General features: G+C 42.5%; 1 protein-coding gene across 1 annotated transcript in view; it reads right to left on the bottom strand.

Annotated features, from left to right (window-relative positions):
* Positions 1-13,490: 13,490 nt before the first annotated feature.
* si:dkey-89b17.4 (zinc finger protein 850) overlaps positions 13,491-18,953 on the bottom strand; it is a 30,179-nt gene continuing 24,716 nt past the window's right edge. The window contains exon 5 of the mRNA XM_040124003.1: positions 13,491-13,982. Within this exon, the coding sequence (XP_039979937.1) occupies positions 13,558-13,982 (425 nt within the window). The 3' untranslated portion in view covers positions 13,491-13,557. The remainder of the gene's footprint in view (positions 13,983-18,953) is intronic.

Below are 18,953 nucleotides of genomic sequence, written 5' to 3' on the forward strand. Positions count from 1 at the left end.
CCTAGAGTCCAGTGCTTGCTAGTTAGCTAGCTAGCTCTGAAAAACCTGCAGCGAGCATTTTCCTGTGTGTGAGAAAGGACTGCAGCCTTGTCAACTGAAGTCACATATATAGGCAACGATATTTATATATATATATATATATATATATATATATATATATATATAAATATAAATCTTACACCAACATACTGCATTTCTCTAACTGTATGCGGCTCCGTAGCCATTACTGCTTCTATTGGCTGTGTACAGTTTTTGTCGGAGCGGGGTATGGAAAGCAGGAAAAAATCATCTGGAGAGAGTTTGGGTGCGGCACTAAGACTCCAAAGATTGACTTACCGTTAGCCGTTAGCCGTTAGCCAATAGCCCGTGTGTTGAAGTAACTCGGTGTGTTGTTTCACACACGTATTGAAAGTTGACTCGTTGTTCCTGTAGTTTTTTGGGTCATTTTTAACACATTAACCATGTGTGGACACAACACACTCTGCAGTTATTCCTGCAAATTAATTTTTCAGTGTGAACCAGCAGCACAACGTCTGCAGACAGGTGTCTGTCTTCCAAGTTTGTACTCAACAGACACCGAGTTCAAAGACTGTGAGGATTTCAGTTAATCGTGCTTTTTTGTTCCTCCGCTGTCGGACGATTAAACTCTTCTCTGCGATGATTTTTGTCTTCCTGAAGCAATTTACAAAAACCAAAACCTGCTCGGTGCCCTGCTCTGGATGATGATAAAATGAAAACCTTTGTTTGTTGTGGCTTCGACTGCTCTTGTCAGCAGTAGCAGCTGCAGCTCGATCTTCATTTTCTGATGATTTATTTGACGCTCCACCCATATGTTTTTTCTGCTCTCTCATCGTATGAGACAGTATTTGGTTTGTATCAGTGTTTTTTTCCCTAGTGGGAGGGGTGGGAGGGGTCAGGGGAGGGGGCCATGAAGATAGACCAGACCCACACGGTCTCTGCCATAGCAAGTAGGAAAGACACTTAAATAACATTGTTATTATCATTATTATTATTATTATTATTATTATTACCATAAATGACGAATAAAAATGCAGTAAAACATTTGCAAAAACCCAGAGGGAGAACGAACGACTTCACACAAAGTGATCAAACAAACATAAGAACTTTAAAAAAGGGAGGTTGTGACGATTCTATAATAGCAATGATTTAAAGAAGTACAAAAGGAGTTATGTTATCATAAATAATAGTAGTAATATTGAATATTGAATGCTCGCAATTTTGTCAAACTGAAACTGGATTCTTTGTGTTATGTAATTATTGTAAATAACTTCAAAGAGAGAAAAAATGACTTGCATGTCTATGTATAAATCTACTGAGATATCTATTCCCGTCAAAGTTGACAAGTAGTTCGATCTCTGTCCTTTTTTGCCACTTTCGAACATCGCCCGTCCTCACCTGCAACCCTCCCGTGACCGCAGTCCTTTCGTTCTTTCTGCTCGGGCCGAGAGACGACGGAGAGAAAGAGAGATAAAGCTTCCAGCGCCCTCGTCCGCCGTGCTCAGTTCAGACGCCGTGCTTACACCAGCCTGCCGAAATCTTGTTTCCCCCCGCGTGGAAAGAAAAGGCGTGTCAGTGTTTTTAGTAGTAGTGCACCCACTGAGATGCCATGTTTCACCTTTCGTCTGTCGCTCGGGTCTCTTCCTCTCTGTCTCAAAGACGCATCCGTTTTGTTGAGACGGAAATGAAAAGGTCTCGTCTTTCGGCGGGTTTTCGACGACATTCTTTGCCTGTGTGGTGTAAACACAGCCGCGACCATCACCCCAGTTCCAGAGGCTCCACCCACGGGCTCCTCTGATGAAAGTGCTTCCCTCCATATTAGGAAAATTAACCCCGCCTCCAGGGCTGTCCGGGCCACACCCCCCGATCACTTCAAAAGCCCTGTTAGCGGTTTCTGAACTCTCGCTCTCGCTCTCTCTGTTTGACTCTGTGTCTCTCGACCACGGCTAGCTAGCCTAACTACACGCCTAAAACTCAGCCTCGTTACCTGCCCGTTTTACCCAGAGTTTAGCCTGCGCCCAGTCCTAAAATAACGACTTGTCCTGCCAGTTAGTGGCCAGATCATGAGAAGTGCCCAAACAGCCTGTGCTGACATCACCAAGCTAGACTGCTAACAGTATGACTGGCACAAGCGGCTTTCGCATGGCGGCAAATTTCAGCATCGTGACAGAGAAGCGTCACAGGGCCATCCTGCTTATACCCATCCAAAGTCTGTCAGATTCCCTGAAACCGCATGGTCCCAACGTCGAGATTAATCTACTTTTGTTATAAGTTTGTTTTCGAAGCTAAAGGCTTTTTAATAAAAAACAACAACACACCCATCAATGAGTACAAAGCCTTTATCTTCGTCTGTAAAACCACAAGATCTGATTTCCGACTAATATTGTCCTTGGTCGTCATGTTAACGGCTGGAACAATCTGAGTCCTGTTTCCCGAAGCGTCTTAAGGCTACGTGATCTCAGTCCCGGTGTATTTCTATGGGCTACGATCATCAGCCTTTTGGAAAACAGGGGCACAGACCAGTTTTAAAATCACACGCTGGGTTTTTGCATCCGCTCGGTCCTCCTGACGTACCTCAAAATGCCACCACAGTCTTCCTTCTACGTGGCTGTTTCCATTGTCGAGTCCTTGCCGAGTTCCTGGAGGAGGTCTTGGTTTCAGTCTCTCAAAAGCATCGAAGCACAAGAGATCACTCGAAGGTCAAACAGAAGACTGGATCTCGAAGTCTTTCCTACAAACCGATTTAAGGTTACTCGTGGCTCTGAAAAGGAAACAATCTCACGGTTCTTACCTGGTCAGACTGCCAGAAGTAGCTGAGGTTTGCGGCAAGGATATTCAATAATATGCAGCTCCGATGGGTTTGAGGGACGCGGTCCTCCCAGAGTCGCCACCTAATTTTGGGCCCGGTCTCTAGCCTCACACAGGCCTACCGTAACAAAGCGTGCAATATACAGAGAAACAAGGGCTTTCTTTATCATGCAGAGGCATTCGGGCCCGGCCGACGACCTCCGACCTCCTGCAGGAACTCCACTGACAAAATCACACGTTGTGGACCAAATAAACAGGAGCCCCTCTGCGGCGTTTTAGGGAAGACGGACGAGTAACGATCGGACTCGCTTCGGGGAAAATGGCAGGCGAGAGACGGAGATGTGAGGCCAGAAAAAACATTTCCAGAATTGAAAAAACAAGGAAACAAAAAGAGGATAGGGCCATCGCTATTTAGACGCAACTTTGACCGGAAATGCAACTTGTGTCCCGTTTTTTTTGTGTGTGTGTATGTGTGCGTAACGTAATGTAAAAGCGATCTGTCCCCCCCCCAGCCCCCCCCAGCCCTGTTTCCCCCTCCTCCCCCCTCTCTCGTACTGCTGTTGGCTGTTCTGTTTAGTTCATGTGACGTGCCAGTATTCCCCCTCCCCCCTTCTTTGCCTCCCCCCTCTCCCTACTCCACCCCGCCCCCCGCCCTCTCTCTTGCTCTCTCTCTCCTCCTCCCCCCTCTCTCTCTCTCTCTTCATGGATCTTTAAGATGACAACTCTATGCAGATGCTGTCTTTTATAAGTGTGTCAAAATTTTAATTTAAAATAAAAACTTAAAAAAAAACAAACCCTGACAGACATATTGAAATGATAACAAAAAATGAATAAAGAAAAGGATTGTTCAGTGTACTCTTGCCGCCTGATGGGATCTTTATTGCTTTTGTGTCTTTCAATCACTCTCACATTCTCCTATCAAACCCCAGTTTCTCTGTTGTCCCTAATAAAGAGGGTCTAGTCACCTGCACCACAGAGTCTCACGTGATAAAATGCAGTACGATGTTCCTCTTCGCACCATTACTTCTGTCAGTACAACAGCACGGTGGGGTCATACTCATCACTCTGCTTAAAACACTTTCTCCGGTTCACGGTAAGGCTGCTTTTATTCGTCATTGGCTTCCAGTCACTTCTGCTTTGCCGTTTTATCGATCGCCGTACAGCTATAATCAATGAAAGTCAACATTGCCGTTCGGAAAAGGGCTGTAAAGGTGTGGTCACATTGCATTTCTATTCAACAAAATTGCCCCAAAAAAGGGGCCGATGTCACGGTCCTGATGCGAGTGAAGAGATATATAGATTTATATTGATTCCTGCGTTTGCTATTGATGAACACTAGTCTTTCACAATGCGGCGCGTAGCCCAACGCGCGTTTACGTTTGTCAGTTTTTCGTTGCGACTACGGGACTCTGATGCGGCACTGACGTTACTGCTCTATGAAATTATGGTTTTACATTTGATTGGCCGTAGCTACGTTCACGGTAAACTGAGAGGTATTCTGATGAATCAATGCAAAGATAAGGAGCAAAAAGCGACGGTAAGGTCCCCACCATTTAATCATTTATAAGCGGGATATAAACATATGATAAATGGTTTATAACGGACAACAGTGTGGTCGTACACAGCTACCAAGTGTTTATTAATGTTAAGTATCTCTTCTAACTTCTCCTATGAAGACATATTTTATGCTATTACAGCTGAGTTTTGCTATATTGTCCTTTTCGTTTTTCAGTGTCGTTATCTCAAAATCACGAGTGAATTATTTTGTTATCTCAAGATAACCAAGCTCGTTCTCTCGTTACAACGGTTTATTTTATCTCGTTATCTTAAGATAACGAAATGATGAACCCAGGTCGTAATTTGAGCCGGATCCTGCCAGACTGGGACCAGCACCTATTTGATTGGATCCAGCACCTCCTTTGTCACTATCACAATCTGTAAGTAAATTTTTGTTTAATATTTAATGTTATCTGTGCTGCCATTCTTTTATTTCTCATGGAAGTTGCTCGTAAATCGCTCTGATTTTAATGACGAAAAGAGAGAGCGACGTCAAGCACTCAGGGGATCGATTGACAGACACACCAGACGCCACTTAGCTCGGTTTCTTAACCTGCCGCTTTTCCCGGTTGTAAGTAGAACTTTCGGCCCTAATTCCATTTCCCCCCACAGCGGCAATCAATCAGCCCACAGACAGAAGGGAAAGGACAGGGACGCGAGGGGACAGAGGGAGAGAGATGCAGCTGTTTCTACACACCTCCCCCTGCTGATTGTGAGTGATTATTGTGAATGCAATAACCCATCATCACCAGAAAACGAGCTCTGTTATGTCCAGATGGGAAATGAAATAATAACTTGTCATCTCGAGATAACAACATTGAAAAAATCATTGCAGGTGCGGCTGTTCTCGGCCTCCGTAAATAAACGCTTATATCTATTTGCAACTACATTTATTGGAACTAAATCCATCACGTTTTTATGCAGATCCTGAACGCTCAAGTGTTGCCAAAATATTCATTTTTTCCCTTTTGGTTTCTGATTTTTTTCTCAATTTACAGAGCCGATACGTCCGTCTGACGTTGTGGGAAAGCATTTGTCTTTCCCTTTGTGAAGTTCGATCGGCATCCCACAGCCGCGGTGGTTCACCTGTTGGCTCATTTCCCGTGGGTATCAAACAATCAAGTCCGGTTGCTTCCTGAATCCTTACGTCAAACACCGTATCCTGTAAAGATGAGTATATAGCAGATACCGTATGTGGTTAGTGAGTAGCACAGAACCGGGACGTAGCGGCTGAGCTTCACCGATCGTCGGACTCTCTTGACCCTTCAGACCTCTCTCTAGCCGCTATGTTCCCAAACCTCAGATGTTGTTATGACTGATAGAAATGCCGAACAAAGCACCGGTCCAACGCTGTGGTCCAATGGGGAGGATGCTCTTGTTCCTGCCCCAGTCAGTGGATTCACCCTTTAACCCCTCGACCGACAACTCAGAAAAGGACTCATTTCCACGTGAGCTGACTCCATTAAGTCGGTGTAGAAACTGGATTTATTTATAGAAACGCAGATGCAGAACAAAGTGAGAGAAGCACAAAAAGCAGAGACGGACAGAAACGCTCCCAGCAGCATTTCACAGACCTTCACAGAGCAGCTGGATGTCACAGGCTTTTCCTCTTTGCTCGGTCAAACAGTGACCATATGATCGTCAGTACAAACTGAAGAAAGTCCAACTCTGTTCAACCCGGAACAGATAACAGTATTTCTGTTCTCGGTGGTATTAACCTCAGTGCAGGTTTCCCCACGTTCATGTCACTAGCGAAGACGGGAGACGGGGAATGAATTAGTGTGAAGGTTGTTCTTTTTTTTTAAGTTAACTAAAAACCTGTTTATTTTAGATAATCAATTTTTTTAATACAAAATATCATAAAAAAAATAGCTGATATGTGAATTATGTCGGTGTGTATACGTTTGGAGTCTCTAGTGTGTCTGAAGATCCCATTGCGGATGGCGAGTACTGAATATACAAGCAACACATCGTTCAGATGATTGTTTCTGCTATTTTGTCCACCCCTGTCCTGTCAATGCGACGAGGCCAAATAACAGAAACTCCCCCGTATAAAGCAGCAAACTGATCAGCTCCTGAGCGTCAGAAGCTTCACCATGGAGGATTTACTACTGGACTGCTGGACTAGACTGGATCAGGTCTAGCTGGCGTTCCTAATAAACTGGATACTAAACGTAGGCTTTCTCTGTTTTTATTTAATGGTTTGTTATTTATTTATTTGATTTTTGAACATTTATGGTTTCCAGGTTATGGGTCGTGTATCTGATCAGATTCATCCATTCATGCAGTAAATCGAGTTGTTGTATTTCATCTGAATTAACGGCGTAGAAGTAGAAATTAAGGTGGTGAAAAGTTTCTGTTTTCCCAAAAACCAAAACCGGAAACTCGCTGCCCTGAACAGTCCTGACATCTGTCTGTATTATCTGTGTGAACTTCATTTAGGTTCAGTCACAATGTGCCGTTGATGCCGGAGGGGGAGGGCTCTAGGACCCTGCGGGGCCTTGTCTTGATTGAACACCTTCACCTGGATGAGGAGGTGAGTGAACTCGGGTGTGGACTGTTGGGATCCTGGACAAACAGCAGCCTTTACTCTCTCTTTTGGTTTGTATGAGAACACTGTGTCGTTGTCGTCGCGCCGTTAAACGATCAGTCTGCTGGTTTTTTCTCATTGTCATCAAAACCCACGTTGAGACTCAAACCAGCAGTGGGTCCGTCCCTCAACACCGTCCCTCCTCCGTCTGTGGCTCTCAGCTCCGTAAATCTCTAAAAACTCCTCACAGATCTGTAGTTTCGTCTCTTTTAAAAAGTCTCAGTAGTTTTCCTCAAACAGCTGCTTCCTCCTGATTGTTTCTCATCGAACAATTGGGAGGAAACATATAAAGTATTTGTTGGGGACTATTTTCAGCGGCGGATTAATCCACGTTTTGGCGCTCCACTGAATACGTGGAGCTGCAGGACAGTGTGTGTGGGACTGAGCCAAAATAAAACTACAGTATCCATCCTTGTCGTTTTTAGGAATGTTCAGCTGTATTAAATACTCCAACACAAAGACATAAATACCACCGAGAAGGAAAGAAAGGCAAATGTTAAATGCTGGTACTTTTTTTATGGAAGTGATTCTACGATGGTGGAGCCTGACGATTCAAATTTACTGCCTTTCAGTGACATTTTCAACCTTTTCTGCAACAGCTGCTTCATCAAACCTGGAAAATCTCACATCTGACTAACGTCGGTCCATTTGGATAGAAACAAAGAGACATCCTACAGGTATCTGTTCGTATACAAAAGGTTATACAGAGGTTATGATACAGAGGTACAATGACAATACAGCATCTAACCAAACAGCACCAAGAGTCTACTGCTAGGTTTCTACTAGTTGCTTTCTACTCAACCATTTTGCATCCCCAAATGAAAAAAACTGGATTATTCTGACCATCTGCAACCTAATGCAGATAAATCTGAACAAATTTGACGTTTTATGTCCAGAAGGACAATGAGCTTTGAATTCACATGTAAGTTTTGTGTCACAGCTCTAACGACACGAAGGCGAAACAACCGTTCACTTTATTATGCGACAGGAAATCCCAAAGTCCAGGGTGTCAGGGATGCGCGCCGGTGCGATGAATTCACCAAAAATAATGAGTGACGTTTGCTCTTAACTGTGACTCTGCGGGTCATAATTACTCAATCGGAAACGTACACTTTTGAAAAAATCTCGGAATTTCAACACAAGGATCTCACACGAGATGGCTTTGTTGATAAATATGATCAAGTTTTCTCGTTCTCATAATTATGAGAATCACAAGAATTATGACTGTGATGATTCTCAAACTAATAATTCAGATTTTCTAATTAAAGAAAACCTCTCACACTTATGAGAAAACAGACTCATAATTATGAGACATGAATTTTTTGTAAGATAGTTTTGTTTTTTCTCAATTAGGATTCTACGTATTCTCATTCTCATAGTTATGAACATTATGAGAAAATAATGTCATGATTACTAAATACAGAATTTTTTAATAATGACAGTTTTTTATAATTATAAAATATGTAGTTTGTCCTACTTGTGAGATCTAAATCTCATACAAAGGATCCTACAATTACAAGAAAAACTAAAGACGCCCTAATTACAAGACATCTATGTTGTATTACATAGTTTTTCAGATCTTTAATTTCTCGTAATTATGAGATATAGACCTCACAAGTCAAAGAAAAGAAGATAGCTACGAGAAAAGGTTCTCCTAGTCTCGAGCAAACATCCACGATCACAAATGTTCGCAACTTAATTTCTCATAAAAAAAGATGTGTATAAAATGAGAAGACCTGTGTCTAGTAATTATGAGACAGTTTTTCTCATTAATATGAGAACAATTTCTCGTAATTATGAGATCTTTAGTCTCTCGAATTTATGGCTCTGGATCTCATAGCTATGAGAAACTAAGTCATAAGTATGAGAAAACGTCTAACTTCCTTCCTTCTTTCTTTGAACGCGCTGAGCTGTAGAGATCAAGGTTTGGGGAAGGGACACAAAATGGCCCTCACAGTGACTGCAGTCTGTCTCTTTTTGGTCGATCCACCATTGTTTAAAGTGGACAAACCAGTCTCAACTGGAACCCCCCAAAGTCACCAATCATATAACTACGCTTGAAAACGTTTACCAAAGAAAACGTGGCTCTTCCAAGACGTGGAAACAGCTGCAGACTGTGACCAAGTGAAAGCAGAGGACACACAATCATCACATCGTTACTTCTTAAAAATCTACTTCTCGTTAGATTGTGCCACGATCCTTTTAACTACCTATATATGTGAGCCATCAGGCACAGAGTCAGAAAAAACAAAATGATCACTCGGATATAAAGTGATGAAGAAGACAGACGAGGGCCAAGTTGCTGACGTCACAAACTCGTCTGGGGAGGACGTTGCTGGTCTTCAGGCTGCTGTTTAATGAACCTGAAGTCTGTTTGTATGAGTTTCTTCAGAGACAAAACTACATGGCTCCCGATCATCAGCTTTGTCCGTGACAGAAATCCACGACGAATCAAACATAAATTCAGCAAAGTATCACGTCATTGGCTCTGGAGGGGCAGGTGCGTACGGAAGCCCGTTCCTGCCACTTTGAGTTTTTTTCTTCTCTTTAAATCTTGGGGGGTTGGGTTAGTTCTTTCCGCTCATGGCGTAGTTTTAGGATTTACTATCTCATAATTAAGATTCCAAATGCCATAATTATGAAAAAGTAAAGAAACTTTCTCATAGTTACTAGATAGTATGACTTAGCGTCTGATAATTAAGATTTAGTTTCTCATAATTATGAGGAAGTGTCTAATAACTATGAGGAGCATTCTCATAATTAAGAGAACTTAACTTAGTTTCTCATAACTAAGACAGTCTTTAACAAGTGACGAAAGTAAATCACCAGCTAGAATATACTGATAATACAGAGTCATATTTACCAGACACTCTCTCCCTCGGTATCTTGTACCTATGAATAACTTTCTCAATTAATAGAAATTCTATTAATTTCATCTGTGCTTTACATGTTTATTTAATTGTTATTTCTGAGTGTTTCTCATTGTGATAGAGTTTCTAATAATTATTGTTTGCTATTGTATCCTATAATTATGAGAAACTGATAATTAGTTTCTTGTAAGTATGAGAATATCTCTGATAATTCAGACAAACTCTCGTGATAAGAAAAGATTGTGACTTAGTTTCTCATAATTATAGGATAGTATCTAATAATTCTGAGTAACTAAATCCTAATCTTGACTCTTTCTCATTATGAGAGAAGTCTTTCATGATTCTCATCGCTGAGAAACTAAATCGTAATTACAAGGGTTTTTCTTTCTCACTGGGGGAAACTTTCTCATGAGTAAGAAAAACTCTCAAAACTATGATGTAATTATGAAATACAATCTCATAATTGTTGCACACAATAGTACCTAGGCATTATGAAAAACATTCAGTTATACATAATTAAGAGATGCTGTCTTTCTGCATGAGAAGGATTCTCATAGTCATGAGATGTACATTAACACTTAAATAGGAAATTCTCACGATTTAATTTTTGCTATCTCATAAATAATAGGAAGTTTCTCCAAACTGCTATTTAGCATGACTCAGCATTTGTTCCTCATGATTATGACGTTGCACCTAATAAGTAGGAGAAACCTTCTCATAATTAAGATAAACTCTCAAAATCTTGATGAATTATGAGATAGTATCTGATAATTATATAAAACACTTAATAATTATCAGATACTATCTTTTAACTATAAGAAAGTTTCTCCAAATACTATGAATTATGTTATAATTATGATTTAGATTCTCATAATCACTAGACACGTAGTCATAACTATATGATACTATCTCATATCTCATAAGCTTCTCAATGGAAAATGTTTGTCACAATTATGATTTAGTTTCTCATTATTATTAGATTCTATCTCATGATTGAGAAACTGATAAATTATAAATACTAATTTCTCATAGGAGAAAAAGTGTCATAATCAATAGATAATATCTCATAATTATGAGAAACGAATTATCATTTAGTTTCGCATAATTATGTAAAAGTTTCTCAGAATTTTGAAATAATATAATGGCGAAAACTAAATCATAATTATGAGAAAGTTTCTCATAATCATCAGATATAATCTCATAGTAATGAGACTTTAGGTCATTATTCTGAGATTATGAAATCATAAATAAAGGCTTCTTATGATTATTACACTCATAATTATGATTTATGAGAGAGTATCAAATGATAAAGTTAGTATGCAAGGCAAATTTATTTCTAAAGCGCAATTTATATACAAGACAGATTCTAAGCGCTCTACAAACATTTAAACTTTGTAAAAGAAATTTAAAAGAATTATTTGCTAGATACTAAATTATAATTATGAAAAAGAAATGATGAGAAAATGTATTATAATTACACCAAAACACTTTATAAGGAACTTTTTTTTTTTTTTTTCAGGTGGCAGAAATGAGCTTCTACAGTTGATGTTTGAGGTTGGTGCTGAGTTGATTCGCTCCAACCCGGTGACGACACCGGTGAAGTGAAGCTACGTTTGTCTGGGTTTTAAACCCTGTGACGCTAAAGCTCTCCGCAAAGAAACGGACATTCTGCGACGCTTATCGTCCATAAAATGTCCCACGTGGTATCGAGCCACCTTCATGTCTTTGAAGGAAACGGTGGGAATACTTTCAAGGTTTTAACCCCACCTCCACGGGTCATGGTTTGGCCTCAACGCTGGAGAGGACGTTGACTTGCACTGGTGCAACTCATGCTGAGCCGTGGACATACATTCTCCCAGGAGAAGACAATTTCCTCACTTTACTGTCTGATTTACATCTTTACGTGCTCAGTGTTGAAAGTCAAAGAGAGGAGGGAGCCAGTTTTTATCCTCCGCAGTATAAAAAACACAAAATCTCACAACACAAAAGTCTCACATGTAAAATCTGTAATTACACGAGACGACGCGGAGGCAGAAGGTCTGACGAGTGACGCACAAATTTCCGTCCATGGAAAGAATACAAGACCCATAATCCACCTGTACTTGCTGTGTTTGAGTCGCAGAGGAGCCAGAAGTCTGTGAAGCTAAAACACCTCCCAACAAACACAGCGTCACCATCCACTGGACCCATGAACGTCAATGGAAACAGACCCTGAAGCCTCCAAACGCAACTCAGAGTCACACTGGAGTCGCACTGTCACCCATTTACTGTCAATGGAAACACAAGGAGGTCCATTTGGGGCAGTTTATAAAAAACGTCCATGGGGCGACTCACAGATCCGTTCACTGTCAGTGGACACAGGAAATGACCTGCCGTGCGTCAGTAAAGAGAAGTTTGTGACTCCTGACGTCAGCTAAACTCCGAGCACCGTTCGCCTTCAACACAGGCGAACTCAGAGCTTCACGAAGTCAGGGACAAAAGGCGACGTTTAACTTTCCATGACGGGAGAGCTTTAGTCTCCAGGTGCAGGTGGTTTGGGGGAGAAAAAGTTTGGAAACGTCCTCGTGTTTGAGCAGTATGGCGGCAAAGAAAGGCCGAACACCTAAATCGTAAAAAGGAACAACTACTAAAATCAGTATTTGACGTTGCAAACCATCTATCTAAGTTTATGTGGTTCGAAGTCCCCTTTATATACAGACACTGAAATTTAAAATAAAGAATTAGGTGATAACTGAGAGAGCTTTCATTTCATTATGAAATATGTTAGACGTTTTATATCCTTATAACACAACAATAACACAATATTGACTTGTGCAGTAGGTCGTGTCTGGCATCAAAAAACCATCTGCGTGTTGATATTTCATCAGGACTTCGTCCTCTGACGTGTAATTCTAGGTTCTGTTCTACACACAGCCTCCGTTGGAAGTGGTATCTAGTAGTATTATTGTATTGTTGTGATTTGTTGGAGAGCTGATTGGATCCTGATGAACTCACCCGCCATCTAAATGTGCTCTTAAAAGCAGAAATACTGGGACCTACTCGCCGCAGCAGCTGACTGACTCTAACCTCTCAGACTGAGGAGCTGCTTTTGCAGGTAAAACGCTACGAGTGAGTCTGACTCGCCCGTTTAGGAGCCACCTTTAGCCTCAAGTTTTTTAGGGAGCGGGACTCAAACCTAAAGTCCGTCATTCACAGTTTTCCTGATTGTGATTCACAGGTTTTTATTGGTTTTCAATTGGTATTTTGAAGGTTTTAAGTTTGACCGTTTTATTGTTGCCTTATTAAGCTTATTTTTAACCTGACATCGTGGACTGATTTGCCTGTTTTAAAGTTGGTTTGTTGAATGTAGTGATGAACCTCTGTGTGGCAGTAGCTCTGAGCCAACTCAAATTTCCCCACAGTGAAGTCTTGAACCCGAAGGGGGAAAAAGTTTAAAGGTTCGAGATTCCAAAACTTGAAATTCAAACCACATAAATTCAGATGTTTTTCAGAATCAAATATTTCAATGATATAAATTTGGTGGCGTTTAAATTCAACGTTACGCATTCAGCGGTGGTTCAATTTCAGGTCTTCGGCTGCTTATAAGTCTCAAACCCTAAACTTCCACAGAGCAGAACCTTGATGCAGATGTGTTCCGGGGTGTTGTGGTCCTGGCGTTCCTCCTGCTGGTCCAGACTGTCTCAGGACAACACGAGGTCATGAGAACAGGGAGGTCTAGAAAGGCCTGGAGGGGACGGTGAGGAAGGCGGACGGTGTCCCTCTGGACAGTGGCGGACCTCTCCAGTGCACCTTCATGTGGTGCCTCAGGTTGGACCGGGACGAGAAGCGCTTGTCACACTGATGGCAGGAGAACGGCTTCTCCTTGGTGTGGATGCGGCGGTGGCAGACGAGCGCCGTGGACACCCGGAAGGACTTGCCGCAGTCGGGGCACTGGTAGCGTTTGGGCTCGGTGTGGATCCGCCGGTGGTTCTTGAGGGACATCAGGTTGGGGAACTCCTTCTGGCAGGAGTTGCAGAAGTAGGTCCCGGTCTTGTGGCTGTTCTTGTGGTTGAGCAGGGAGCTGGCGTGGCGGTAAGACCGCCCACACTGAGTGCAGACAAAGCTCCTGGAGCTGCTGGGCGGACTCACCGGACTCAGGTCTGAGAAAAGAGAAACAGGACAGTTTTAGTTCGGACTGACTGTGGTTAACAGAGAAATCAGCACGGGGAAGAACTCTGGACCCCAAAGACCGGAGGAGGCCTCAAAGTGCTGTGTCTACAACCATAGCGCCTCCTGAAACCTGCAAATCTCCGTAGTCCGGTCAAGTCAGATCAAGTCCAGTTTGTTTGTTGAGCCAAAAGTATCCCACATGACAGGGGCTAACTGGGCTTTACAGGTCCACGACCTCAGCAGTTCCCAACCAGCTCAAGATCTCTAAAGACAAGATCTCTGTCTCATAACCACAAAAAAAAAGAATCTCAGAATGACATGATTGGGGTCTAATTGTTGCAAGAAAACTCTCATTGTTGGATCTCTAAAGTGTAATTACATGAAAACACCCAAGTTATTATGAGAGTCGTGTTTCATAATCCAAACCGCTACAACAAAGATCTGCATCCTCATGTCTCAGAATGACAAGAAAAGGAATCAATAATTTATAATTACATGTTCCCCTTGCAACTTAACGTCTGTCTCCAAAATCGGCACAAAGCAGTCTCATAATCATTCAAATCCATGTTGAGTATTCAAGAAAATACATTTACAAAGAAAATTTTCACCTCATCCATGTGGTAATCACAAGACCCTTTCTGCATAATCACATTAAATAGAAACCTCGTTAAACGGAGGACGGGCAACGTATAAGTTATCACCAGATCCAGGAGATGAAATATAACGAATAATCTAATAATGAGATTAATCTCTCACGGGTACGAGAAAAGATTTCACAGCTACAAGATCTGTAGGTTTACTTTACGTGTATGACTCAATCACAGGAAAGTGATGGTGAAAGAAGACCTGGGTGATTACAAACATCTATGTCATCATTTCCTACTTAGTAGATCCACGTCACAGAGTGTTACAGTGAGAGAGTCCGTCACTACAGGAAAACAGGTTGTAATCACAAGATTCAAGTCGCACGATGAAGAGGGAAGGCCTCAGTAACAACGTCCGTGCCCATGCTTCCATAAATCACCAGGTCCGGCGCAGAAACAAAGGTCATGACGTCAAAGCTACAAGATGCTTTTTCATGACGGTGGCAGCAGAACAACTCACTTCACGGAGCTCATTTCTCTGACTCCAGAAACTTGTCACGGGGCGAAAACACGACGAGCAAACAAACACAGGTAACAGGCAACAGCGAGAGGTGAAAGGTCAGGTCCACTTCTCTGAATGTTAGGGAGCCATTGAGCCGGTGATTTACAGGAGCGGGTCTTAAAGTGACTCAAATCGTCGGACGCTTTAAAAACCGTCAAACAAACACTGATAAAAGGTCTCAGGAGGTCTGAGCGTCCGCAGCCCTGAAACAGGTCTCGTGCTTCTTTTCACAGTAAAACAAAGAAGTCAGCTCGTCCGTGGTGAACATTAACGAGCGTGGCTCTTTACAACCCAATCACAATAAAGAGATTATTTTCACACAGTTGGGTTCTCCTGAGACGACGTCCGCCGCTTGGATTTAAGCTGCGTGACTGAAGGGCTTTTACTTCCACCTCAGACCGTCTGAAGTCTACCGTCAAGGGTTGTTCCACTCAAATTACACGGACAACAGCAACAAATCCAGACCAACTCTCAACGGACCATTGGATGATACAGCTCCGCCTTGTTTTCCAACACGTCAAGTGATGTATTTTTAGTTTAGTCCAGTTACGGGAAGGAAGACGACTGCGTCAGCAGAGATCACAGACGCAGGAGTCCGCGAGACTGGGCAACGTCTCGCCGACGAGCTGATAAAAGAGCCCGGTACCAGGTCCAGGAAAAACACTGGCAACCGAGCTGCAAGGAAACCCAAGGATTCGACGGGAAGACGCTGAATGATGCTTTCATAGCGACTCTGTTGGGCTGCGACCATCCTGAACCTGTCGCGGTCTACCTCCTGTCAAACCCAAAACCACGATACGCTGATTTTATTCAAATGAACATTTTCGATTTTAAAAAGGGACCCAAGTGTAAAACGCAAAGAAAATAAGTTTGGGAACATCAACATCAAAAACATCAAACTCAGAATGATCATCATTGATCTTTTTTAAATATTATGGTTCAAAGTAAAGAGTAAAAGTTCACATTTCTTGTAAAGTGAAATGTTAACTTTTTGTCATTACTGCTGTAATGACTCCGTTGGTGTTAAACCTCAGGAAAAGATGCTGTCGGAGACTCCGGAGAGACTCTGTCCTTCTGGAAAATACCCAGAAAGACCTTCGCACCACGAACAGCCGGAGTCAAAACAACTAAAAAACGACGATCCTCAACCAGCCTCTTGAACCTTTTCAGCCTAAAACCTGGTTCAGTTTGCAGATTATTGTCCGACAAACTTCCTGGATGAATTACAGCAGGTTGACAGAAAATATTTAGGAGAAGAAACGCAGCCTGTTCATTATTAGTTTATAGAATTGTGTTATTAAAGGAGCATGACGATGTTTTGGCCCATCAACCACATCCCTGCTGATCATTTTTCGCTTTCCTTCTCTACGGACGCTGGTTTCACTCCGGTTACATGAAAATCTACCTGCAGCGTAGGTGATCCGGATTAATCCGCCGCTGAAAATAGTCCCCAACAAACGCTTTATGTATTCCCTCCTGTTTGTTTGAATCTCAACCAGAGAACTGACGTGTAGGAAGAGCTGAGTGTGTCTGTGTGTCCCTTGCAGGTTTCTGAGAGGACGCTTATAAAGTGGACGGTGGGACAGCCGGTGGAACCACAGGGGAAGAAGCAGAGCTGGGATCTGTCTTCTTAAAGGGCGCCTGCAGTTTTTAAACTTCTTAAACTCGTGAGGTTCGACGCTCTCGGGCGCTCGACGGTTTGCGCTCAGCGCAGACCCCGGGAGAGAACATACCTTGCTTCCTGTCTGCAGCGTCTTCACAGTAAAAGCCCTCCAGTTTTGCTGTGAAGGAGCTGCAGGTTCGTGTTGAATCAACTCCATGCTGTCGTTTTTTCAGGACGAATAAAGTTCGATGTTATCGCATTTAACAAAGCCCTGCAGGTGTCGCGGAGAAGGACAATCATAGTGGATAGTAAGTTAGAGGCCATGGATGCAAGTGACCCGTCTGTGCCGTCTGACTGACCCGTTGGCCTGAGGCAGCAGATGTTGTTAGATTACGGCCTTGTGTCTCACACAGAGTCAAAACAAGACTGAATCAAATCCGGCGTCTCTTTGAGACTAAACGTCGTCTCACCGTGTCTTCCCTCCACCTGCCGGACTCTGCCGGACTCTGCGCGGTACCTGGAGAGTTTGATGGATGTAAGATCCAGGACTGGGGCCGAGTTGGTTGGATAAACGTTGATGTCGCAGCTGTTCTTCTGGTTAATTCTTCAGGATTCAAATCATTTCTTGAAAACTAAGTTTAGTTTATGTCAAGATTTATGTCAGTAATGTCAGAAATTTGACCTGAATTCTTGTCCAGCTCCAAAAAAAACGGAACCGTGTTTTTCTTCTTTTCCGTTGTCTGCAAGTGTTGTTACCATGGAAACATGGTTACCGTGAGTTTGGACACAGCGGCAGGGCCGAGGTCTAAATTTATAGATTATCATAAGATCGATGCCAGGACCAGCTGAGCTCTGGAATGATTGGAAACCAGATGCTGGTCTAGATCTGTATTTGAGCTTCAGAGAAAAACAGCAGATTAATCCAGATGTGCTTTCATCATGTGACCAAGAAGGTTCAAATAGAGGCTTCACCTTGACCCGGGTCCCAGACCGAGCTCTACCATCAGTAACGTCAACGTACTGCAGCTTCAGGAAGTAGTCAGACCCCCTTCACTTCATTGTGTTGTAGATTTCATTTGAACCCCCCCCCACCTCACTCTACACTCAACAATCCATAATGACAAAGTGGAAACGTGTTTTTAGAAGGTTTTGCAAATTTATTAAAAATCAAAAACTGAGATCTGTCATTGACAGAAGTATTCAGACACTTTGCCGTGGCTCCAAACTGCGATCAGGTGCTTCCTGTTTGCTTTCCTTATGCTGGAGGTCGGCAACGCTTCATTTTACAGCTCTGTAGTTTTCTAATAATTTCCCAATATCCCAATCTTTATTTCACAGGTCCTATATTTTCCCAGAAACTTTCATCAGAAGTTCCCAAAAACGAGCCGGTTTTTAGCTGTAAATTATGAGGATATTTCCAGGAAAGGCCACTGCACTTTGGTACTAATTATAAGGGAAATGGAGAAAGTTTTGGCCTCTACAGTTGTTAGGTTCTATTAGGAGTTCTGTCGTAGATTTTTTGTTTCAGAAAATTCTGACGGATCCTATTAATCAACAGCTAAACGCCACAGAATTTCCAGGAACTTATGAAGAAAGTCTCCAGGAAATCAGCTGGAAAATGCCGTAAAATGACACCTAACTGGAAACGACTACTGGTGCTAATCATAGGGAAAGTAGAGACAGTGCTTTTTTTCCCCCACTGGTGCGTTTCCAATTAATAAATCTGTTAATTTCCAATGTGACCCAGAGTTCTGGTCAGAGAACAGCCGGACAGATACAGGGAGAAACACAACTCAACATATGTGAAGCATAAAGTTTCCAGTCATAAATGAAAGACGGAGAAATTCTCGCTTGGGCTTAAATCCAGTCGTTCTTTCATGGAAGTCTACCAACAAATTGAACATTTATTTCCAGGAAACGTCCCAGGAAGTTGTTAGTAAATTATGGAGCCGTAAAACGAAGCGTTACCCAGACGTCTGATCGCCTCCATGGACTCACAGATACTGTGTCTGTTGCCGCTTACGGTTTATTGATCCGGTCTCAGTTTAGCTCACAGATTCCAGATCAGTGCGTTTTTCTACCACGTGACCTCCTGTGGCTCAGCTGCAGCTGTGCTTCAACATCTGGACTCAGTGAGCAGGGACTTAAATCTACAACTCAACATATTTTGTGGCTTTAGTCTTCACAGGATTGACGTGTGTTTACTGTCAGA

The sequence above is a fragment of the Xiphias gladius genome, chromosome 3 (genome assembly GCF_016859285.1).
Source record: "Xiphias gladius isolate SHS-SW01 ecotype Sanya breed wild chromosome 3, ASM1685928v1, whole genome shotgun sequence".
Lineage (NCBI taxonomy): Eukaryota > Metazoa > Chordata > Actinopteri > Istiophoriformes > Xiphiidae > Xiphias > Xiphias gladius.